The sequence below is a fragment of the Cnephaeus nilssonii genome, assembly GCF_951640355.1.
Source record: "Cnephaeus nilssonii genome assembly, chromosome: 9".
Taxonomy (NCBI): Eukaryota; Metazoa; Chordata; class Mammalia; order Chiroptera; family Vespertilionidae; genus Cnephaeus; species Cnephaeus nilssonii.
The window spans coordinates 82,724,063-82,749,260 of NC_137080.1; the positions used below are offsets into that span (position 1 = coordinate 82,724,063).

At 43.5% G+C, this 25,198-nt stretch overlaps 1 protein-coding gene across 9 annotated transcripts in view; it reads right to left on the reverse strand.

The window, feature by feature from the left end:
- The window catches only part of RUNX2 (RUNX family transcription factor 2), a gene marked incomplete at its 5' end in the record, with an annotated part of 330,125 nt that overhangs the window by 120,273 nt on the left and 184,654 nt on the right, over positions 1-25,198 (reverse strand). For all 9 annotated transcript variants that reach the window (XR_013813975.1, XM_079780442.1, XM_079780439.1 and 6 more), the window contains one exon: positions 21,908-22,069. Coding sequence is in view for 8 of the 9 variants with exons in the window: in XM_079780442.1 (XP_079636568.1) it covers positions 21,908-22,069 (162 nt within the window). The remainder of the gene's footprint in view (positions 1-21,907; positions 22,070-25,198) is intronic.

A 25,198-nucleotide genomic window follows, 5' to 3' on the forward strand; every position in this document is an offset into this window, starting at 1 on the left:
TTCCTGTGGCCTGCGCTAGTGGTAACTCAGACTATATTAAAAGCATAAATTTATGAACTGGTTGAGATGTTATATATTAGACACCGCAGGCTAAGTGATAGGAGGGCATGAAATGCAGGAAGGGAACAAATGGGGAAGGGTTTTTTAAGAGGGACGTTTAACTGATATTAGTAAGTTAAAACATTGTTTTTATATTACATATAAAACACTGGCATATAATGGGGTAAAAATTCACATGAATTTTAAGATAAAACCTGAGGCTTGAAAATGCTCACCATGCGGGAGCTGGGGTTGTTTAGGGTTATGTCAGCAGATTGGGAGAGCGGGAGCAGTGAAGGAGCCATGGAGTCCGCTCTGCCTTTGGGGTTCTTCAGTGGAAAAATCTGAGGAGTGCTTCTTTCAAGTTTGGTAGCAAGCCTAAACCCATTGTTTAGGAATGTTCTGACTCGAGGTTGCTTGATGATGGGCTGGGAACCAGTACTGGCTATTGCTTAACAGACCGGTTTTTGCTTTGCTCCAAGCACAGGACTCCTGTAGTGCTTTAATATTCACAGTATCCCAGCACGTTACAGGTTTACTAAGAGGAAAGAGTGGCTAACCAAACAACTGAGATGCAATGGCTCCGATCTACAGAGGATCTTTATCCAAACACTTTCGTTAGAGCGTTAAGTCCCCATCACAGCCTTGTGAGGTAGACAGTGTCACTGACCCACTGAGTAGGGCTCAACGGCCACAGTCTCCTCCATGGTGTCAGATTTAGTGCCCTTTTCTGGCAGATTCTAACAGATTGGCCATGTCTACCTAGACGGCAACCATGAAAGGGTTCTGGTCACGTCTCAGTGACGGCTCTGGAGATGGAGATGGGCTGTGGAATGGGGAGGCTGAGTGCCAGGTATCTGCCATGCCCTGAAGTTCTCAAACTGTCTTTACCACGGATGTTCTGAGTGATCTTAAGCAAATCTTGTAAGGGGCTGGCAAAAGTACACAGAAAATAGCAAACACCTCCATCTCGAAAGGGCATTCCTTGTTACTGGTACAAGTAGAGCCTGAGAAGAAGGAAACTGAAAAGATTGGGTCCGAACGAGAAAAGACGGGACAATCAGAATCCTGAAATTCCCAATTAGCCCCACACACCCAGTTCCAGGCCCAACCAAACTCATCTGCCTGCTGTGGCGGAAAAGGAGCAAACCATCCCCATAGAGGCCACATCCCACCACAGTGTGAATGCGCACACTTGTGTTTCCAGATGGAGCCTCAATTCTCCACGTCTCAAAGTAGGAACAGACCTGCTCCTTTAAATCTAACACAAATCCAGATTCAGACCATCCCCTTGACGGAATGTAGCACTGATCCTGAGAGGCCCAGGAAAAGGAGGAGTGGCTCCAGGCAGCAGCTGCCCCCAAGGCACTATCACTCAAAACCTGGCAAGCTTGAGGGACAGTTTTCAAATAGGATTCTCCTCCAAAGGCTTAGTTAGCACCCTGGTGTGGTCCAACAGCCCTGAGACCACACTGGACCTTAAAGTGCGTGACTCAAACCACTCAATTCCCCAAGACTCAGAACTTGAACAAGACTACCAAAATGCTGTTCCATCTCTCGAAGTCGGCTAGCTCCTAGAGGTCTGGCTATCCCGGTCCTAACACAATCCGTATTAATCTAGGATCAAAGCCACAGACTTTAGCCTCGTGCTGTATCCTGCCAGCTCCTCTCCTTATCTTTGCCCTCTCTCCCTCTATGGTCAGATGTATCCACTTACCTGCTCCCCAATGTAGGCCTGGGCTGATCATGCCCTGGGATTGGTTCCTGGCCCAGGAGGAAAATATGAGAGGCTTCCTGGTTTTGACAGAAGGTTGCCTTAGTATCAAGATCCACTTTTGTTTGTGTGCTGTCTCTTCTGCCCAGATGGCTTATCTGGGTTCCTGAATCCTTGTCTCATCCAGCTTCCTGGTTCCTCAGGATTTCCTTGTTCATGACTGCCTACCTGTTCTGAGACTGCGTGTCATGCTATTTTTCAGGGATGGGCACATTTCTAGATCTCTTATTAGACACTCAACAAACATTTGCTGGAACAATAATCTTGCCCCAACTTACCTTTCCATTCTCATCTCTCACTCTACTCCTTCATGAACCTTATAGTCCAGTCAAACTGGACCCTTTTCCGTTTTTTGTGCTCCCACCTTCATGCCTCTGTGGTTTGTCGTCTTCTCTCGGCCCTTGACATTCTAAGCAGCCTTTAAAATTGACTTCACTCTGCTTGAGAGTTTTAGCCCACAGTCACCTCTCCTTCCTCTGCATTAGTTCTTCATTTGTGTCTCTCATAGGCATGCACACGTTACAATCACCTAATCACTTCTACTAGCCTACAACTTCCTTGACAACAGGAACTCTGTCCTACTCATCTTTAAATGCACTGCAGCCCCTTTCAGAGGGACATACAGGAAGTACCAAAGTATGTGTGTGAGGAAAAAGGGATGAGAATCCCTAACTCTGTCTCACCTTCAGCCAACTGCTTTGCTGACCTACCATCCCTATTTACCTGGACTGAGAGGGCTCACGTTAATTCCATATGTACAGCTCTGCTCTGATCACCAGTCCTTGGATGTCTCTTTCTTTCTTTTTTTAAATATATTTTTATTGATTTCAGAGAGGGAAGGAGAGGGAGAGAGAGATAGAAACATCAACAATGAGAGAGAATCATTGATTGGCTGCCTCCTGCATGCCCCACACTGGGGATTGAGCACGCAACCCAGGCATGTGCCCCAACCGGGAATCGAACCCTGACCTCCTGGTTCATAGGTCGACACTCAACCACTGAGCCACGCCAGCTGCGCTTGGATGTGTCTCTTATTCTACCCTTTCCCTGGTTTATTCCTTTATCCTATAAACTAAAACTTTTTCTGGCTTTTTTCAGTCCCAAGCAAACTATTCTATTCTTAAGAATAATAATAGAATTTCAAGTCTCAAATTTACATATTGGTTTTTAATTTGTCACTGTTTTTTCCCTTCACAGAAAGCCTGTGAGGTAGGCACGACAGGTACTAACTGGATATGTAGCCAGGTCAAGGAAAGAATGGCTGTCTCAAGGACACAGCCAATGAGTGGCAGAGCTGAAATTACACTGCTGGGTTTCCTAATTTGTGTTCCTTTCCCCCACTAGACTTTTCTCCTTTGCATCTACTACTGTCCATCCTAATGGAAGTTTAGATAGGGAAAAGGATGGTATTTCTTTAACAACAGGGGACATTTTCATTAAATAGAACAGTGATGACTGGCCTGCTTCTCACATTGGAGGCAGATCCAGTAACATCAGAAACCAATCTACTACCTTTGAGTGAACTGAAAAAATGACTCACTTTATTTTTCTATCTGGTTAGGATTTAGCCTGAAACCATGTACAAGAGTCTTCGTACTCTCCTGACACAATTCTCCTATGTAACTTCCGAGTCCCAGTGCAGTGTTGTAGTTACTCGTTCTCTGACAGTCGCAGAGTTTTTCCACTCGAGCCTTGCACACGGAATTAACTCAAAACTTCTGCAAGGAAAATGTCCCTTTCTGAGTTTGATTTGGCATCGATTTCAAAGAACTGTTTGTATATTTTAGAATATGTAGAATTTTCCTTTGATTGAAACCTCTCTTTTAACAATGGACAAGAGATGATTTCTTTTCTGAGTGATTTAAACAAAAACAAACACATCTTAGTTACATAGAGCCTTGTTCTCAGAGTGAGTTTTTTTTTGAGCGAAATCAAACCCTACAGATTGTTAAGCGTTTGGCAAAAGCCTTCAAACAGCCAAAGCCAAATAGTGAACTTTTCCTCATTGAAGGAGATAAATACTAGAGCAAATCTGAAGAAAAAAAAAGGGGGGGGGGGGCGGGCTTCTTTCACTTTCTACTCTGCTCGGTAACATTCCCCTCTCAATACACACACTCACCCCCTTCAGAGGGCTGCATCCCATCCTCAACGTTGCTTCCTGGTGCTATAGTGATAAACTCGCCACAGTGGACATTTTCAACATCTGTTTGTGGCTGCTCCCAGGCTCCTTGTATGTTTCTGGGACATGAAGCCCTGTTTCCCAGTGTAAACAAACACACCTAATTGTGTATAAGGTGTCTGAGAAGAACTACTTGTTTTGATGACCAAAAAAAAAAACCAAAAGGGGAAGGACTGAGTGTGCTGTGGGACAAGCACCCAGTAGCAGGGTAAGTTCTCTGTCTGCCACAGACCAACCCAAGCCCCATTTTCCCAGCCTGAGAAGACTGTCCACGGAGTCCAGGCCAGATGTGGACCAAACAGCTGGTGACTGGTCAGGGGAGATGGTGCTGTCACAGATCCAGGGCACCATCTGTGCAGTCTCTTCATAGAGAGTTGATTTTAGGATGAATAGAGGAAAGGCACGGATGAGGAGGAGGAGGAGGTAATTTGGGGGTAGCTTTTTCTTCTTCAGGTGACAATGGCATGTACAGCAATAACAATAACAACAACAACAAAAATGCCAGCAGCCTATGAGAACTGTCACAGGAGAAAACGGTCCGAGGGCATTGGACTAGCTGTCAGGGCTGTGGGATCTGGTCACAGTGCTGCCCCCAACAAGCAGGGGGATCTTGGTCGGGTCCCTTCCACTCCCTGTCTCACACACTCCTCTGCAGTAAAATGTCGGAATGTGACTAACTCATCTCCACAGGTTTCCAGTTCTAAAGTTCCGATTCTGCTACATACATACAACCTTGAGGATTCCCAATATACCTACGAAAATTCCACTAGAAATACTGTCCCTCTTAAGGACGGTGCCCATTCATTACAATACAGTATTATAGTTTTCGAAAAGGAGGTATGTCCACTTTGCAAAATATTCCCAGGTTTTCTCTCTAGAGAGAAAATACCAATTAGAACATTTAGATTATCTTTTCCACAGAATAAAAAAAATAGAATCATTAACGAGTTTGCAACAGAGGCCCAAAGGAAATAGAAACACTATTAGCTTTTTAGAAAGGTTTTCATCATTCAATTTAGCAGTAAAGGGGGCTCAGACTAGCTTTAGGCTCACATATTAAATATGAGATATGATGTGGTCTACTTATTTGTTCTATATTCTCTTAAACAAATTGTTCTGATCTGATCTGAAGTTAAAATTAATAACATTTTATATCAACCTTCCCAACTCTTGCAGGATAGGCTATAGTGTGATGCATAGTTTAAGTAGCTTAAGTCTCCATGCCCTATGTATAACAATATATACTCTGAGGTTTTAAGGTTTCATAAATATGTGCACTTTTAACCTCTAGAATACAATTTTGTTTTCTAAAATTAGGAGATGGATTTTTCCACCCTTATTTCTGGTAGAAACTCAGTGAATGTTACCTTATTTTTTGGAACTCTGACCTGCATCAAGCAAGAACACTGGCTACTTCGTGAGGATTGCTGGGGTTAGTCCCTGAGTACAGCCCAGAAAGATGAATGTGACAAAAGTCCCTCAGAGGATGACACCCACAGGCTGCCCCAGGAGAGTCTGGTTGTGGTATGGAGGCTTCCTGACAAGTCAGAGTGGGAGCTGCAAGGCTTGGGGTTGATCTTTACCCTCCCTCTCTCCCCAAGTGACCTAGAACAAGTCTGAATGTCTCTGAGCCCTAATTTCCTACCAGGAAAATAGGGACTGCACTAATATCTATATTCCAGTGAGCTGTTGTGATGATTACATGAGCCAATGTCTGCGAAAGTGTCTTTAGTACACTTAGACCACTATCTAAATATAATTATGAATGTATAATGTAATTATTCATACCAAGTTTTGCTATGCTTTTATTTCCTATCTCCCTTGGACTTCGTTGTTATAATTCTTCCCCCATTTTCTTAATTTGTCTGAGGCCCTAACGTGAGTCCGTTATCTGGAAGCTTTCAGTGATTTCTGCCGTCCGAAAAGCCACTGTTAGAGATGAGTGGAGTGTCCTGGGTCTTCTCCATCCCCACTGCCTGGAGCTCCGGACTTACAGCAGCACAAGAGTTCAAGGTTCTCCCAAGGACGCCTTCTTCTTTCTGGTGTCCTCAGCTTTTCTTCTCATGTTCTGTGGCCCCTGCCGAGTCTCCACCTGTCGTGGCTAACGTCCTCTGAGGACAGCCGTCTGACCTGCCGGCGCCCACGCTTCATCTACCTGCCCTGGCCATGCGCCTCCTCACATCCTGTGTGAGGCTGTGGGGACCAGAGTCCTCACTCACAGACTGTGCTTGCCCTCGTCTCTCCCCTCTCCTCTGTTTCCCTCGGCGCTAACCTGTTTGTTATGTTTGTTAGAGCTTACTTCCTTGCCATATTTTTCTCTAACCTGACTCTGCATGGCTCCAGTTGCCTTCTATATAGCCCCAACGTGGTGCTGGCTTATTCTAACCCCAACGTGGTGCCGGCTTATTCGACTTTTATAAACTTTCAGAAAGATTCTTTTCCAACTTTCATCTAGAAGTTCTGTAATTTGCCATTTGGAAGTTGACCTTTTTACGAAAATGTTGGCAGGGTGAGGTTCACTTTGGTGAAATCGTTTTTCTCTTCTAGGCACCAGGGAGATGGCAAAGGAGAGCAGGGCGCCGGCGCAGCGTGGCCATCGCAGGGCCCTGGCACGAAGCTGCTCTGCGCCCAGGCTGGCGCTTCCAACACCAGCCTGGAGGGCCTGCGCGTGCGCGGGCTGCAACATAACCACATCCCCAGTTTTCTAGTTCTAAGGTCCCTAAATATAGGCCTCGTTATCTGTTTCCTTACCCACTTTTGCGGTGACTTTCAGTATCGTACTGCAGTGCTGTTGTGAAAAAGGACATACCAAAGCCTTCGGATTGGAGGGGACCCTGAGTATGAGGACCCCCTTCATGTGAAGAGGAGGAAAATTAGCACACACATCTGGCCCATCAGGAGGCAGGTCTCTTGGATCCTGGGGAGCAAACACCCCTCTTTCCAGTGCAGTACACTATCTATATTTTATTCCTGTCAAGGTGACTATTGTTTTTTACAGTGGGCTGTTATCTGTTATTTCTCACTCTAGTTTGCATCCCACTCGCACGGAAGGTGATGACTCTATTCTCCGTCACTGTTCCATTCTAAATGGCAAAGCCAGAGAGAACGGTGGAAACTAGTTTGAAAGACAAAGAAACAGCAACCTATTATCCAGAACTCCAGTCTACAGAGGTTTCCCTGGGAACCATTCTAGATTTCCCATCCTAGGAGATGCTGACACCTATGAATGGTACTTCACTGTGAGTCCTTTGCTTGAGCTTCCAAACTCAAAATAAATCCATGAAATATAGTAAATAGTTCACTTATTGAGCAGTGTGCACCCAGACTCTGACCGAAAACGAACAAACAGATGTTTGTAACTGTTTGCAGTATGGATACCTCTGCATCTCGGGATACCAGGGAAAGGGGGAAGCTATGTCCACGGGAAACAGGACTTTGGTAACTTTCAAACAGGAAATACACGAACTGCTCACAGCTTCAGAAGATCTTGGAGCTGATTTCTAGAGCCACAAATGGAAGGTTTGGGGGAGGGGGGAAATTTCTTTTTAAGGCACAGATAAAGGATCTAAGAAAGGAGTGATAGTCATACAACAGTCTCAGCTATTTGACGCTTCCTCCTTTAACCTTGGTTTGTATTTATGAGATTCTTCTTAGAACAAGCTTCTCATCCCTTAGCAACTTAAGTTCTTTCCAGTTTAAGATATGCCCCAATGCCCAGTCCTCTGGGAAGAAGCTGTCCTGGGGGTGGACTCCATTCACAGGGAGGATGACGCTGGTGCCTCCCCTGGCTTTACTTTTCTCAAATGCAGGATGTGGGCTTGCGAGCCCTTTGTAACCAACCGCTAGCCCCTGGCCCAGGAGTCTGCTCACTTCAAGGCTGTTGCCACACACTTCCAGGTCTGATCAGCTAACGAGCACCTGTGTAGCCAGCTTGGTCATACCAATCTAGTGATTTTCATTTCTTTCCGTCTTGAAAGCAGTAAAACGAATGGGTGTGTACACAGAGTGTGAAAGGCACAAAAACAAGCTACCTACATTTTGAGAGGATGAGAGGAGCATATAATGCTGGTCAATCGCCCAGATTAATCCCATCATTGGGCTTCACTGCACTGAAGTCTGGGTTTGCACAATGCCAAGGAAGGGGCGCTACTGGAAATAATCAGATTAATGTGTCAATGAAAACAGCCAAGCCAAGCACTTCAGCTCTCAAAATGGATTTCTGGCCGGAATTTTCCAGATTAGTGGTTCTGTATTCACTTAATAAATCAAGCAATTCCTGAATTACCACTTCATTACGGGGATATAAACAATGTCTAATCATGAACTAAAAACTTATAGGATGCAATATTATTCCTTTTAAAGGAAACTAACCATTGGGGGAAAGCATTACTAAAACATTTTGATGATATAGGCAAAACACCCTCTCCCATCCAGAGCCCCCATCCCCCACTCGCAGCCAAGCACAAGGCACCATCCTCTCACCAGGGTGACCGCCACAGCCACCTAGCCACATTCTTGCTTCCTCCCTCACCCTCTTGCACAATTCTCCCCCAAACAGCCAGAGACATCCTTTGAAAATAGAAATCCATTTATATAGTGACCCTGCTTAAAATCTACCAATGACTTATCCTGCATGCACCAGCAAATCCAAACTTCTAGTCCTGACCAGTAGAGGCCCCGAGTGACCTGGAGCCAGCTACTTCTCCGCTTCCTCTCATCCTCTGTGCACTCCAGCCCCTCGGCATCCTTCTTCCCACCACAGGGCCCTTGCATTGGAATGATCTCCACAGTGCCAACTCCCTGCTGTTTAGATCTCAACTAAAATGTTTCTTCCTCATCACATCACACTATTGTACTTTTCTTCACAGTACATATCCCTACTAAATCGTATTTTCTTATTTTTAAATGCCTACCCTTCCCCAATAGTAGCCAACATTTACTGAGTACCAGGCATTAGTCTAAGGGCTTTGAGTATATTAACCCTCCCTTAGTCCTCATAACAACCTTTTGAGGTTGGTGGTATTATTATTAGCCTATTTTACAGGTGAAGAGATTGTGGTACAGACAAGCTAAGTAAAATACGCAAGATCACAAAGCTAGTGAGTGAAGAAGCCTAGATTTAAACCCAGGGAGTCTGGCTGCAAAGACTGTGTTCAATGACTACGCCATATGCCAGTAGGAAAAGCCCCTGAGCCTTTCTGTCTCCTTCATTGCTGTTTTTCCGGTGGCTAGAACAGTCTCAATAAATGAGCCAACTTAATGTTTGTAATAATTTGTATTAATAAAGATTTTTATCACGTGGTCATAAAATACTATGGCAGCAATGTTTCACTAAAAGGAACTTTGTTACAATTCCACTCATATTTTCTCTAAATATATTTAATATAGAAAGTCTGGTCCTCTGATCCCATTTATTCTATTATTAACAAAAATCACCAGTTCTTTTGTTTTAGTAACCATTAGCTTATAAGATTCTCATTTCTTCAGTTAGAGAAATTACATTCCATGATAAACATTTCCAGGTAAAAAGGGTGTAACAGATAAGTTACATAAAACCATGCAAGGGCATGTAAAACGTCAATAAATAAAGTTCTGTAATGTTAAATAAAGCTGGGGTTCTCCAATCTGTCTGCAGACTCTGACACACATGCACATACATAAGGCTTCACCTTGGACAGAAGTTCAGCTGTGGCCAAGGTCTAAGTGCTTGGTTCTTAGGCATTAACTCATCTGAGCTTAGGTTGCTTCTCGTCAGAATCAATTGAAGCAAACAAGACAAAGCTTTTCTTCAAATCTATAGTAGTTGTTTCTATCCTATATAATAAAGAGGTAATATGCAAATTGACTGTCATGCCCTTGCACAAGATGGCCACCCCCCACGTGATCACAAGATGGCCACCCCCATGTGGTCACAAGATGGCCACCACAAGATGGCCGGCAGGGGAGGGCAGTTGTGGGTGGTCAGGCCAGCAGGGGAGGGCAATTAGGGGCGACCAGGCTGGCAGGGGAGGGCAGTTGGGGGCAACCGGGCCTGCAGGGGAGGGCATTTGGGGGCAATCAGGCCAGCAGGGGAGGGCAGTTGGGGGTGATCGGGCCAGCAGGGGAGCAGTTAGGCATCAATCAGGCTGGCAGGAGAGTGGTTAGGGGGCGATCAAGCTGGCAGGCAGGTGAGCAATTGGGAGCCAGCAGTCCTGGATTGTGAGAGGGATGTCTGACTGCCGGTTTTTAAAAACCGGCAGTTGGACATCCCCCGAGGGGTCCCAGATTGGAGAGGATGCAGGCTGGGCTGAGGGACACCCCTCCCCCCCAGTGCATGAATTTCATGTACCGGGCCTCTAGTTAGTTCATAATAGCCTTTATTCTTATTATAAATAAGAATTTATTGAGAACCTGTATTTGGTTTTCTGCTGTGGTGTTTACAGAAGCTTTCTGTGAGAAAACTTACCCTTTCAGGCCTTATTTTAGATTCACAGATGTTCAACGCTTATGATGTACTTTGGAGAACATGTAGCCCAACTAACTCATTTCACACCTGATGAAACTAGACCTACAGAAATTATCAAGTGACCGGCTCAAGAACATCAAAATTAGATGGCAGGTTCCTCAATTCCCAATCAAGCACTATTTCCAACACAATGCCAATGATTCAACGAGTGTTTAGTCACCGTGCCATATGCCTGGGTCTTAGAAGAAAAGTTTTCTGATAAACCAAACTAATTCAACACAAGTTTATTGAGCAACTGTTATTTTATCAGTGTTGGGTTCAATTCTCCATTGAGATCCATGTCCTGATTTAAATGCTTCAATCATTTGCTGGATTAAAGAGGTTATTTGAGGTTTGGTTACCCTTCAAAGGGATATCAATCCAACCATATCAATAATCACTTTGAACATCAATGGTCTAAATGTACCAATTAAGTCACAGATTGTTAGAACTCATCTTAAATACTTCTTCCTCACCATATCACAACACAAGACCCAACTGTATGTTGTCTACAAGAAAACCACTTTGAATATAAAGACACATAGATTATGTGGAGCAATGGGAAATATCATTACCTGCTGGTGGAAATGCGGAATGGTACAGCCACTTTGGGAGATAGTTGGTCAGTTTCTTACAAAACTAAATATACTTTTACCATGTGATGCAGTGAGTGTACTCCTTGGCATTTACCCAAAGGAGTTGAAAACTTACGTCTACACAAAACCTACACACAGATGTTTATAAGGTACCCATACTACCTATGATGTGGTATGTGTAGTGTTATGGAGAGCAGACTTGAAATAGTTGTAAATGTATATTGCAAACTCTAGGGCAACCGCTAAAAAAGGTTAAAAGAAAAGCATAACTTATATGCTAAGAAAGCATTAAAACCACAAAGGAAGCAAAAGTGTAGAAGGAAAAATAGGGTAAATAACAATGGCAACAAATAGAAATCAGTAACAAATATGCGAGATATTAATCCAACCCTGTCAATAAGCACTTTGAATGTCAATGGTCTAAAGGCAACAATTAAAAGACAGACTGTCTGAATGCAAGAAAAGCCAAGACTCAGCGAATGTTCCAAAGGTACTGGACCTGCGACACCTACCAACTTCCAAGGGCAGAAAACAACTTTAACTTCTTCTGTCAACTGGCCAGGGGGTCAAACTTTCCTTTTTTGAGCCCTTTGGCCAACATTCCACAGCACTTTTAAGCAAAACTGAGAATATACTGTTTTCCTAAGGTATAGTTTGGGAGCTTACAGGTTTGTGTGTTTTTTTAAGGATGAGCACCACAACATTATTATCAGACTTTTTTTTTTTCAAGCCTGTTTTTATTTCCTTTGTAGTTTTTATTTAGAAAGGGTTCTTCTTAATGATGCATGGCTTTATTGTGACCACATCAATGGGTTTCTTATTGATTTATCATGAATCACTCCTCTCCTTGGCACAGGGTGGAGTGTTTATAACCATCATTATATCTGTTGCTATTATTCCATTAACTACAGCATTATTACTAATTATAATAGGAAACTAGCTAGAATGGTGACTGTGTTGGTTAGGGAGAGAGCAGCGAACTTCGGGTGCAGAAACACTGGTCTTATTCTCATCTGCCATGCTTAGCTGCCCTGTTTCCAGTTGGTCACATTGTCCTTTGAGATATTCAGGGACAATGTTGCCTGAGCAGTAGTTTATTTTCATTTACATTACTTTCATGGATTTAGAGATATAGGAATTTCTTCAGAGTCACATCAAAAATAATAATTTAGACAATATGTCAAGTGGGTTCCTAGATTTGCCTCAGAACAAGTCACTTAAATTCTGACTCAATTTATAATATATGTCTTCCTACTGGTTCTTCAAGAAAACAAAGAGTCTGAAAATGACTCTAAATTATTCAAAATAAAATATCCAAAAATGAATTTGAACAATTAAAATTAAAGTGCTGTCATTGCATTTTATCATATAGGATTTTAATTATAAAAAAAGATTTTTACATGTTTAGTCACCACTTTCAAATATATCTTCCTAAGTTTCCCCTGAAAACCATTTGTGTGTATTAACAAACCTAAGAACTAACTCAAAACAATCATGCAGCTTCTCGTCCCCTTTTCTCTCAGCAGAAATCAAGTACTATTTCCTGAGAAACCAATGCTCAATGAAGGAACAAAATAGTACTAAGGCATGGGGTTTCAGTGGTCCTGTTTCCTGAAAATAATAGGCCTGTCCAGAATATTTATACGTGTACTCATTCTAAATGTGGTAAAGAGGTGAACACATGCATATGTGCGTGTGCGTGTGTGTTATAGAGCTAACGGTGTTGCTCCCCTTTAAGGAGAGTGGGAAACTTTATAATATAATAACTTGCTAGGAATGTATTTGTGTAATGGAATGTGAAATTAAGGTATATGGCCATTGTCATTAGCCTCCTACACGGTCCCACTTCTAGATCTATGAGCCAACTCCTCCTCGCAAAGGTCATAGCATAAGTAATCCTGAAGCAAGCAGCTCTGACTATCGGGTGACCTTTCTCTGCGTGCAAGCACTTCCCGTGAGCACCCACAGGCAGAGCCTGAAACTAGGAGTCACCCAGCCACAGAGCAAAGGATTAGAAGGCCAGGCCCTTAGCCTGGAGGGGCTTTCAATCTCGCTGGGAAAAGATAAGATCTTACATATTCTTGTCATATCTTAAGAAACATTAAGAAACCACACATGTCAACAAGTGTAATTTTTTTTTCAGTTGAAAAATGTAATTGTTGGAGCAACTCAGACTCAGTATAATCTGAGCAGAATGGAATTGATTTTTTTTTTAATTTCTTAAAGGAGAAGGTTTTATGTTGGTTATGCAGCGGAGCAAAGAGACCTCCTTTCACTAAAATCAGAGCATTGTTTGCCTATTCTGGCATGTGACTGTGTCATATTTGCAAGTTGTCATTGCCTACAGGAGACTAAAAGCTTCCTGAAGGAGAGACAGTATCTTCTGTTCCCTTCTATTCACTGCCTCCCTGGGTACCCTTCAGGTGTAGACCTAGTATTTGTTGAGCTGACCTGAAATGATTGAAGTGAATTAAAATTAATTCTTTCCAGGTAGGAAGGAATGAGAGAAGCCACTAATATATTGGGTGACATTATACACATCCACAAAATTCCTGAGAGCGAGATACTATTACCGGAATTAAATAAGATAATGTTAACAGGATTAACTATAAATGATCCTACCTGGAACTAAAAAATCAGTAAAAGTGAAAAAATGGAAGACATGCAGCTTCACAGAGTGGCTGATGTGAGAAACAGGGCAAGGTGGTTACCAACGGCCAAGGCCGCTTCAGGGGCCTTCACAGAGGCCGGGAAGAAAGGAGCTCGGTTCTGGGTTCCGGCATTCAGAGGGACCCTGGAAAACTGCAGTGCGCCCGAGACCACGGAGCAGGATGGTGAGGTGACAGAAAACCCTATCGTACAGCAAGGATCTAGAAAGGGGAGAGGATGGGGGAGTCTAGGGAGAAAAAAAAAAATCAGCCTGAAGATAAGACTGTTTGAGAAATGATCATTGTCAAAACGAGATCTTTTGCTTTGTTTTAGAGGAAGAGTTTTGCTTCAGTGTACAGCCCCGTTGATATCACTTCTATCGTTTCCTCAGAAAAGACTTTGACACTTTATTACATGATGGCTATAATTAATGTCAGACTCTAATTTAGAAATAAAAAATTCTATTTGATCACTTGGTTGCAAGCTGGACCTGAAGTATGCTCTGGCATTATTACTAACTGTTAGCAGCAAGTTCTGGAAACAGATGCAGGCTGGATATGTGCTCTAAATATGAAACACATTGCAGAGAGGCTCGGAGATAAAAATACATACTGCCTTGTGCACACTCTTACTGTGCTATTTCCTGTCCTTATCAGCAACCAAAGTTCCTCTGGTTTTGCTCTTTCTTTGTTGTTCCAGGTGAACAAGCTGTTCTTTCTTCATTTGCCGCCCCCCTTTTTTTTCTCTTCTACATGCTCATCTTCCTTTTTTTCTACTATATTTGTTTCATTAACCATGAACTGAGCACCTCCTATGTGCTAGAAACTGTGCTAGGGTATAAGGATTCAAGAATAGGTAAGGCACAGGCACAGTCCCCGGGAAGCGTACCCCTAAAAGGGGAAAGGCATGCGGTCAAACTATGATACTGAAGGCAGGTATGTACACAGGAGAGGGTGTCCCGCGTACAGAGGTGAGAAATGAATATACGGAGATGAGAGAGAGATTTGCTGTGAGGAAAGAGGTGGCTGGGAAAGGGATGCCTGAGAAGGCTCGGCAGGGCCCTGCCCCCGGATGCAGCCACTGGACTGGCACGGAAGAGTGAACCAGCTCCACACACTTGAGGCGCGCCAGGCATCCCTAAGAGAAAGGAGAGTCCTCTACCCAGGAGAGCTGACTGTACTATTTGGGGAGGCAGCTAAGTAGCCACATAAATGGGTTGTTCTTTTTAGCTGGGTCTGTGCTGCACTTGAATTGATATGAACGACCACCTAAAGGTAAACGTTTAGTAATTGGTCTTATGGGCAAAACTAAAGAAACGATTTAATTAGAAAATGGACCAATGATATGGAAAACTATTATCTGGACCATGTGGTGACAACTGCTGGGCGGAGGAAGTGTTTCCCAGCAAGGAATGCATGAAAGGATGCATGAAATACTTTCTGAAAAAGAAACATCGCGGACACAGTCAGGGACAAACGGAAATAGTGTGGTGGTATTCCCAGTGTGCGGAGAGCAGTCTTGATGTTTTCAAAAATATCTGAACATCCCCACAAAGGAATATTCAGTGGCATTAAGAAATGAGCTCTCAAGCCATGAAAAGATAAGGAGGAAGCTTAAGTGCACATTTCGAAGTGAAAAGATCTAGACTGGAAAGTCTACATACTGTATGATTCCAATTACAGGACATTCTGGAAAAGGCAAAAATAGAGAGACAGAAAAAAGACCAGTGGTTTCCAGGGGCTCGGAGGCACAGAGGGAAGGACAAATAGGGAGAGCTCAGGGGATTTTTAGGGCAATGAGACTATTCTGTATGACTCTGAAATGGTGGATGCATGGCATTTAATGCATTTGGCAAAACCCATACAAGTGCACAATGCTGAGTGAACCCTAATGTAAACTACAGTTAATAATAATGTACCAACGCTGGGTTACCAATTGTAACAAATGCATCACACAAATGCAAGAGGTTAATAATAAGAGAAAGTGGGAGGGAGGGCGAGTTTACTAGTAGAATCTGTACACGTATGCTCAAATTTTCTGTAAATCGAAAATGGCTCTAAAAATAAAGTATTAATTTCCAAACCAATGTATGTAATAGCATGCTTTTACTCTTTTGAAGTTAATGACACAACTTAGTTTCTCACAGGCATTTATTAGGTAAGAGAAGCTTTCTTTCCCCAAAGTCCTTAGAACAACAAATGCCTGGACAGACACCACTTTAGTCCTTGCAGAACCTCTGAGGCGCATGCACGGGCAATTCTGAGTAGTCACTTACGTGAGACGGTTGAGGCACAACAAACACCCCGACACATCAGAGAATAGTGCAAAGAATCATCAGTGACAATGAAACTAAAACTCGGGTTTCCTCGGTTACATTGCCTCCACCCTCTTCTCGGATCCCAGTGAACCACAGAAGCCACTGTGTCATCGGAAAAGTAACTTTAATACTTTTGGCAAGGTGAGGTTCAAGCTCCCAGGTCTCCTTTTAAGAAAAGAGAGGGACTGCGGCAAGTCTTTCAATCAAATTCCTAACCAGGTCTCTGCCGTCCCTGCATAAGCATGATTCCTTTCACTACTGAATCCTTTCTCCACGTGTGGGTGCTTATACACGTATCAAAGATAAATCCTCACCAAAAACATCTGACAAGAACCACGCAGAAAATCAGCGTCAAACCATGTACACGCATTTCATTCCGAGCTTTGGTACCTCGGTCTAGCTACAAATAACAGGAACCCGTCACACAGCCAAGTTTAGTCAGCTCTGCGAGCTGGGCCAACTATCCCCAACTGACCTAATCGGAATGGAAATCACTTCTGGGGTTCTCAGCTCTAGTAACTCAAAAGTTACAACAAACTGGGGTCCAGGTACACCCTGAACCTGGGCCCACGGCAATAGGATAAAGACATCCTCTGCTCATGCCAGAAGATAGTTCAACTTACAGAACGCAAAAGTAACCCAACAAGCCACAGTCCATAGAACAGAGAAGAATAGTGAACATTCAGTTGGTAACACAGGACTTGCCTTTGTTTAGGCTTCATTACATTTAATATCTTCCCCTTCTGTGGCTTTCAACAGAGAACTTCTTCAAAATAAAAGTGGATCCTGTTAAAATGTAATCACTCGCCCGTGGCTGCTGTGGCAGAGGTGTGTCTATCAAACAGGTGGCTCTTAATAAAGGAAGGGTCCTGTAGTAAAAAGTGGATGTTCTGCTGTTTTATTGTAGTGGCTTCAACGTTCTGGTTTTTGGTATTAGTTGCAGGAGTTTTCCTTTTAACCTCTCTTAGGGCACCACTCCCTCCTATGTCCTGGCTATGTCCACGTGTACGCGGCACATTAATGAGGCTGCTGGTTTCAAACCTTGATTCAGGGGACTTGATAGGAACTCAGTTATAAGGGTCATTTAAAAATGAACTGCATCAATCCCCACTGGTTTTTAAATTACATGAAACCATCATCCCAATATACCTTTAATGATAAAAGGAGGTGTTTTTTTTCCACTAGCAATTTCTAGATTTTGTGGTAGCAATAAAATAGTTTTAGTCATTTTATTTATTACACTAATGCCCATTCTGCTGACCTTTGAAAATATTATAATTTAGCGACCAAGAGTCATAAAAACAGAGACCTCTTTAATGTCCTGTGTAGTTAAGTGGAATTTTTTGATATTTAAATGTCTTGAAAGAAATTCAAGACTATTGGCTTACACAAAACAAATAACCTTCAGAAAGATTATAGTTCTTAACTGTCTTGTGTGAAAAGGCCCTACAAATGCAGAGAAAAATCATCCATATATGTATTGGCCTCTGAGAGGAAGTGACCCAGGCAGAGAACACGTAGGCCCTTCCCTTGAATCTCATTCCTGTGTCCTAAGTCTCCAAGAGACCTCCAGAAAGCATCAGAGAGGCCACAGGCACAGCGGCCAAGACCACAGAAAAAAATACCAGTGTCTCTCCCTTCTACCTCGTGGATGCCAAAAAGGGATGCAGACTTGGCCTCATCTGAGCTACTTCACGCAGGTGGGTGGGGCGGGGGGAGGCGGGGCGGGGCGGGGTTATTTGCGATGAACAAACTCCTTTAGCAGGCTGACAACAGCTCATCATCTGACCCGCAAGTCAAATAAGCAGACTCGATACACAGCTGTGCTTCTTTTCACGGTAGGATAATTACATAAAATATATTTTGAAAGTCAGTGAGGTTTTATTCACACAGTGTTTGGTAATGACCTACTGAAAAGTAATTACAATCTTTGTGTCAAGCCTCACAAGTGCTCTGAACATCATACATGCCATGGGAGATAACATGATTACGATGATAAAGGCGGGCCGTGGTTAGGGTGGCTGTCAGGTTCACTGGTCCTCGCCTTGCCATGCTTGCTCTTTAACTTCGCCTACCTCTGCATAGTGAATATTCTTTTAGGAGCGTATAGGATAAAATGAGATAATGTGCAAAATCACTCGAGGCGGGGTGCTACTGAAATACACATTACTTTGTGATGAGGCCACAATTATCACAGTAAGTGTGGTGGGAAAGGGGGGCCAATTCCTACCAGGGCTGCTTCTGCGCTGTAATGCCTCATTATGATAAGGTAGACGCTATTAGTCCATTCCATGACAACAATGTAGTGGTCAGTCATAACCCTACACATGCTGCTATTATTCTTGTTATAATACTTAAGGCTATTCAAGGTTAAGAAAATGTTTCCTGAAGTTTGTATTGTAACTATGAGCTTCGAGACACCTGGTTGTGTATCATTCTTTGCAATAGAGATTGTGGGTAACATACCATTATAATATTATTTTACTTACACCTTGCTTCCATAAAGGATTTGTGGAAGACTAAAGAAACTATATGATATAATATCATTGTCATTCATTAAGTTCTGGAATTTGTATCCATACTTGAAACATTACTCATAAGAAAGGATACCAAAAAAGCAAGTTGTAAAATCAGATCTCTGAAGGTAATTAAATAGATTAAATTATGCCTTTCTTTGTCATGGTCTTTTAGGATGAAACAGAGTTTCTTTAGAAACACGTCTTTCAGAGGGAGCCTTCTGGTTGCTTTTATTCCTATGCTCTCTCAGAGAAAAACATTATCGAGCCCAGTGACATGTAAGTATAACTTAACATTTTCTATTTTCTAAGATATAATTGAATAGTTATTTTCTTTTGTCTTTACTGGCTTTATGTGAATGGCTCCCAATTGTTTTAGCTCTATAAATATTTCCGGCAAATCTGCGGAATAATAATGGTAATAACGACAAACATTTACTGAGTATTTCTATGTGCCAAGCACAGTATTAAGTGCTTTATGAATGCATATGAGTATTAACTCATTTCAAAGGTTTTTATTTCAAATATGCTCTGTGGTGACCCATTTTATAAAGCAAATAATACCCTCTGAAAGTTTAGATTGTTATCTACTTGATATATTTAAGCCAGGGCTCGCCTGCAAATTATATATAGACATACAATTTTTGCACAACAGTTCTAGCTCCAGAATATCAGCTACAATCTATTTAGCACATAATGTGTGTCAGGCCCGTCCTAAGCACTTTACATAAAGCACCTCATTTAATCCACACAGTAACCTTAAAGAGAAATAGTATATCCCTAGTTTACAAATAGTCAAACTGGGTTTCAGAGAAGGAAGAAACGTGTCCTATAGGTGTATGAGCGAGGATTCAAGCCTGAGTCTGAACCTCCAATCCTATTCTTTCTCACCCATGATGGTGCGAGAATATTTTATGTATCCCTTCCTATTTGGGGATGAGAACTGATGACTCCACACGAAAACATGAAACTGGAAAGCACTGGAAGAGGTGAACACAGGACTGCTTAGCGATGGAGACGAACGTTAGCATGGCAGCTGTCCGTGTCACAGAGAATGCGGGCCTGGACCTTAGGGATAGCTACAGACATTGAGGGGGAAGATAATGAAACAGAAACCATGCACCTTGGCACCTGGGCACCTATGAGACAGGCCCCTCTCCACGGAGGTGCCTAGGACTGGTCGCCAGGGCAGTGAAAAGGGTGCTCATCCCAGGTAACTTGGTCCCTAAGCCCCGCAGGTAGCACGCTGAGCAAGGGCAGGTGGAGCAGGGTCCCTCCGGTTCCGTGACAGTCCACGCCTAGTTCTTTCTTCCTGCTTCCCCGTGCTGCTGACCAAAGGGATTTTCTGTTCTCCTCACTTCAGTGTTTACACAGACCCTCCCACCCTGGCTGGCACGGTGCGACTCTGCCAGTAACAACTCATAGACATGTTTGGGGTGGGAGGGAAAAGCTGGACTGAACTCGTTTTCAACCAGTTTAAAGCAGAGGCTCGTTCCTCCCTTCAGCCTCCTCTGTTTATGTCATGATCGGGAGATAGACTCAAAATAACCTGGCTGTCCTACGTGACACGTGCAAATGAGAAACACTTCTGAGGGTTATTTTCGATGGCTTCCCCGCTGAATTCATATACAAGCAGACTCAGGAAGAAAGAGCGGAGGGGAGGGGGGGTCCCCTAAAGCCGCCGCCACTCCCCGAGGCTTTCCCTCTCACAGCTGCCAGGGGACAAATGGCAAACCTGCCTCAGCCACAGAGGGAACCCAGAGGACCCTAACAGAAGCAAGCTGGCACAAACCCGTCCTGACACAGTGTCGCGTCGGCCTGTGCAACGCAGAACACCCAGAATGACACATAAGAGGGGTGACCAGAAGGGACCCGACACCGTCCAACACTGTCTCTGGCGCCACCCCAGCCTGCCTCATCATAACCCTGTGGCTTCCTGGTCCTTTCCTGTGTCTTTAATCGGCATTTGCCTGGAGGAGCCAGTCCTTCCAATCAAGGGAAATGATAGCTAAGATTCTGCACGCGGCACCATTCCCCAGTCAAGAGCCTGTGACTCAGGAACCCGGCAGTCTGAATGAGAGGCGGGGCACGGTTCTCCCTCCATCCCGTCTTTGCCTACTCACCCCCACGGGAGTCCATCTGTGGCAGGAAAGGTGAGGGCACTGGGACCAGAGAGCCCTGGCCTGCTATTTGCTGGAGAAGCAAAGCCTTCCCTCCTCCCCAGGTGAAAGAAACAAAGGAGACTGAACTAATCAAAACCTGCAAGCCTGCTGGTGGAGCTTCAGCTTGGCAGTGGTGCAACTCAGCGGAGTGAGTAACGGCGTCGAGCTTTGCGGAAAAGGAGAGCGGGAGAGAGACAGAGACAGAAACACAAAGAGAGAGAGAGAGAGAGAGAAAGGCATTAACCTGGCCAGGAGTCACACAGGTGCCTGGAGCCCGACCGCTGAGCAGTGTCTGACCTGTAGGATCTGACTATGTGCCCTGGAGGCGACTATTTCTGGGGCGGGCAATGCCGTAGTATGTGCGGTGGGGGTGTGCTGAGAGATTTATTTCTTACTCACAGGACTCACGGGGCTGGCCGAGAGCCGTTAGGTGGACTTGTGAGTTGGAAGTCTCCGTGGACACGTCCTGGCTCTCTACGAGGGATTCTCCACGATGGAGAGGCCGTTGACCCCACGTACTCCCACCGCGAGCCACAGGTCTCTGCGGCGCCTTTGGCAGAGTGGACGTGCACGCACTGGGGCCGCCCCACGGAGAGCGATAGCACTGCGCTCTGTGGGTCACAGAAAGCCTGCCCTGGGCGGAGCTGGCCGCTCAGAAGCCACGCGTGGCCTTTGAAGACTCTTGCAGGCCTCACTGCACCTCAAGTAACTAGTTTGTGAAAAGGATCTTAAGTGTGCAGCTGCTCTCCCCTGAAGCTGGTTAGCTTGGACTCCTGGGACTTAAAAGCCTTTAGAAACGGGGGGCTGTGCCATCCCTCTGTCATCTGGCTCACAGGCAGGTGTTAGGAAAAGAAAGGAACAAGCAGAGGAGGGCCTGGCAGGAGACCCTCAGGAGAAGGCCCTGGTGATGGGGGGGCTGGGCCCACCGGGGGGTACAAGGCAGCAGGACGCAAACTGGTGGCATGCAATCTCCTTAGGAAATGCGCCATCTCTGGAGGGTTTCTGACTTACACTGGGAGAATATGTGCTAACCCCCTAATTCAGAAGACCCGGTCTGCCCGTTGTCAAACCCTGGCCCACATGCGTCTGAGAGAGTTACTGTGAGCACGGGTAAGACAGACGTGGCCCATCCTGCAAGCCCACGCCCACCCCTGCACGGGAGTGAGTTTTGAGTTGAAGTGTGGTCTTTACCTGAAATACGCCTGGGCACGTCGGTGATGGCAGGGAGCCCGGTGCCCCGTGTGGAAGACAGCGGGGTGGTGGAGTGAATGGACGGGGAAGTCATCTGGCTCAGGTAGGAGGGGTAAGACTGGTCATAGGACCACGGTGGGGAAGACTGTGCCTGCCTGGGGTCTGGGAAAAAGAAAAAAATCTTTAGTATACCAGCTGCTGTGACCTTAGAACACACAACCCAGACAGGATAAAACGGGGGAAACACACACACACACACACACACACACACACACACACACACACACGGTCTATTTATTCCCTACAACCCCATCCCCTCAGGCCCTGAATAGCACAAAGCTAGACAGACGTTGGGTGTCAATAAAAGTAACAAAATGAATCACAGGGAAGGACGATTTGTCTCTCACATAAATACGTCTACTTAGAAAGTCTAACCATCCTTAGAAAACAACCTGCTTCAGTTATCTTTGCAAAGCTGAATTCCATTTTATTTGCTTTCTGTACTTCTTCATTTACTCCAGCGAACATGTATTCCTTATTTCTTTGAACGTTTAAAAATCCTTTGAACAATTAACTTCGTTAAGGAACAGGCAGACTGCTGCTTTCCACTGCGGCCTACCCAGCTACTCTCTCAGGCGTGCTTTCCGGCTTTCATGGTGTGTGATGCCACCATGTTAGCACGGTTCGCTTTCTTCCCAGGCAGGTCGGTGGGGTGTCACCTGCTGGCACGGACGTGGGAGCAGAGATGAGAACAGGGTAGGCAGCATGTGAGAAGAGTAGAATGGAGGGGAGCTGGTTATAGTATTCTCCTAGTAAAATGACTCCAGAAAATAACCTTTACCAAAAGGCAAAACTTAATTTCAAAGTCAGCTACTAGGAAGAACTGAAAAGCTTCATCACCATCCAGACAATAAGAACAAAAGATCCAAAACAGGAGAACGGGGACATATCTTTAAACCTATTGGAATCTGTTTCAAAAAGGTGTCACGTGTTGGGAATGTGACCTTGTGTTACCTACAGTCACTGTAATAATAAAAATCCTGGGCAGCCAACTTGTTAGGGTTCACTGCTGACCATCAATGATATGTTTGGGGGTATCTCTATGGAGTTTCTTGGAGGAACAAACTAAATCAAGGCCCAAGCGGATTTATCAAGAGCTTCAGTCTACATAAGAAAAAAAACGTAAATTTGCTCTATGTTTCCAGGGCGGAAAAGTGTATATTTCAAACTGTTTTGTTCTTACTTGAGGGCTAATCAAACAGAATCACAAGCACATTTCTCTTAACATATTTTTTCTAATTTCAAACATTTTTGTTAATTTAAAAATGCTTGTTAATTTTTAAAATTCTAATATACCAGGCCATTCACAAGACAGCTTTATATATTAGAATATCTATGGATTTTGGAATGTTCAGAATTAGGTTCAGGCTCTGAGACTTCTACTTTCTAACTGTAATCTTGGGTTAATTACTCAGTGACTCTGAGCCTCAGTTTTCTCATCTGTAAAAGGGGTAGAGGAATAATAATACCTAAATCACAGGGATGTGATGATTACAGGAGAAAACTATGAATAGAGGACTAGCATAGGAGGCACTAAGTAAGTATTAATTTTTATCTTTTAAAAAAACTCTTCGTAACACTAGGGTAGTTCCATGGTTAAAACACATCTGCATTGGAGTTAATAAATTTGCAATAGGTTTTAAATTATTCCCACATCACCTGTCAGCCTCTGAATATGAAAAGCTTATTTTTCAAAAATGATTAAAATACTTGGATAGTCAATTAAAGTTTATTTCTAAAAATAAAAATGAGAATAACAAGACAGGTTTTTCTGAGATGATTCCTCTTTTTAAATACTCTCAGTTTTTCTCCACAAAGTCGTTTAGTTTCAGCTATTTCTTGTTTATTTGTTCAATTCAGAAACAATTTATTTAAAGACTGTCTAAATAGGACATACTTTTCTTGAGTCAAAATAATTAAATACATCTGGATATTTATCTGATATTTACTCTATCAACAAATATATAGAAAAATTTCATCCTATTCCATTTTAAGAAACATTTTTACCTGAGTTTGCAATTTGAATAAAAGTATATTAGTGTAAATGGTGACCATAAACTTTTCCTTCAGATATCTAAAGGATGCTTGATTGTTAAAGTAATGAACCTTTGTACTTCAAAATGTTCAAGGCTGAGATTGTATAGATTGGCAGCATTTCAAATCTGAGTGAGTGGTCCTTGTTATGTATCTGATACTGACTTCCTTGCTTTAACCATTAATGTAATTCACTATTCAGAGAAATGGGAAATGATCTTCAGATGGGAAAAGACGCATTCCTTACAGCACCAGAAGCAACCTAATAAAGGCAAGGCCTTCTTTCAGGCAACATTTTCAGTAGACACCAGGGTCAAGAACCACAGAGCTGAGTTGGGCACAGAGGACTCACATTTGGGTTTGAGTTCTACTCTAATGTCACCAGATGACTTCCTGAGCAAAGTAGTGTGGCCTGAATGTCCATTCCTCTCCTGTGACATGCTGTCACCAGTAGTATTGGGGCGCCATGCCCCCAAATGGGAAAAAAATACAAAGAACTGTAAAGAGTGACTAAAATTATTAAAGTTAAAGATATCACAGAGGAATTGGGGAACTTAACTTGGATGTAAGATACAGCCTTTCTCTTTAAAAAACAACAACAACAACAAAAAACCACTCTTGGTGACACAGGCTATTTGCATGGTTAAAACACGTCTGCATTGGAGTTAATACATTTGCTGTAGGTTTAAGATTAGTCCCACATAACCCAGTTCTCCTCGTGCAGAAAGGCAGCCCAGTGCCAGGAAAACAGTGAGGAAAGGATCTGAGTTGGAGTCCAGCTCTGCTCTTTATAAGCTGTATGACCTCAGCTGTGTTAGCATGCTCTCTGTACCTCAGTTTCCCCGCATGGAAAATGAGGCAGCATAACATGGTAAAGCGAATACAGCAAGGGGGGTTATGTGTACTTGGCTGGGCAGAGCTCCCCACTGCACTAACCAAAGCACTTAAACTTTGGGTGCCTCAATGGCTCATCTGGAAAATGAGAATAATGGTACTTATTAGGGTGGTTGTGAGCAGTACATGAACTAGGCCTTACATGATAAGTCATCTGACACTCCTGGCAATATTAAGTATATAATATCTAGAAGTGACTATTGCTACCTGTAAAGGAATATAATGACAACTACTATCATTCTGTTTACAAAATTAGATGAGATAATATAAGTAAAAGCATTTGAATAACTGGAAAGTACTATA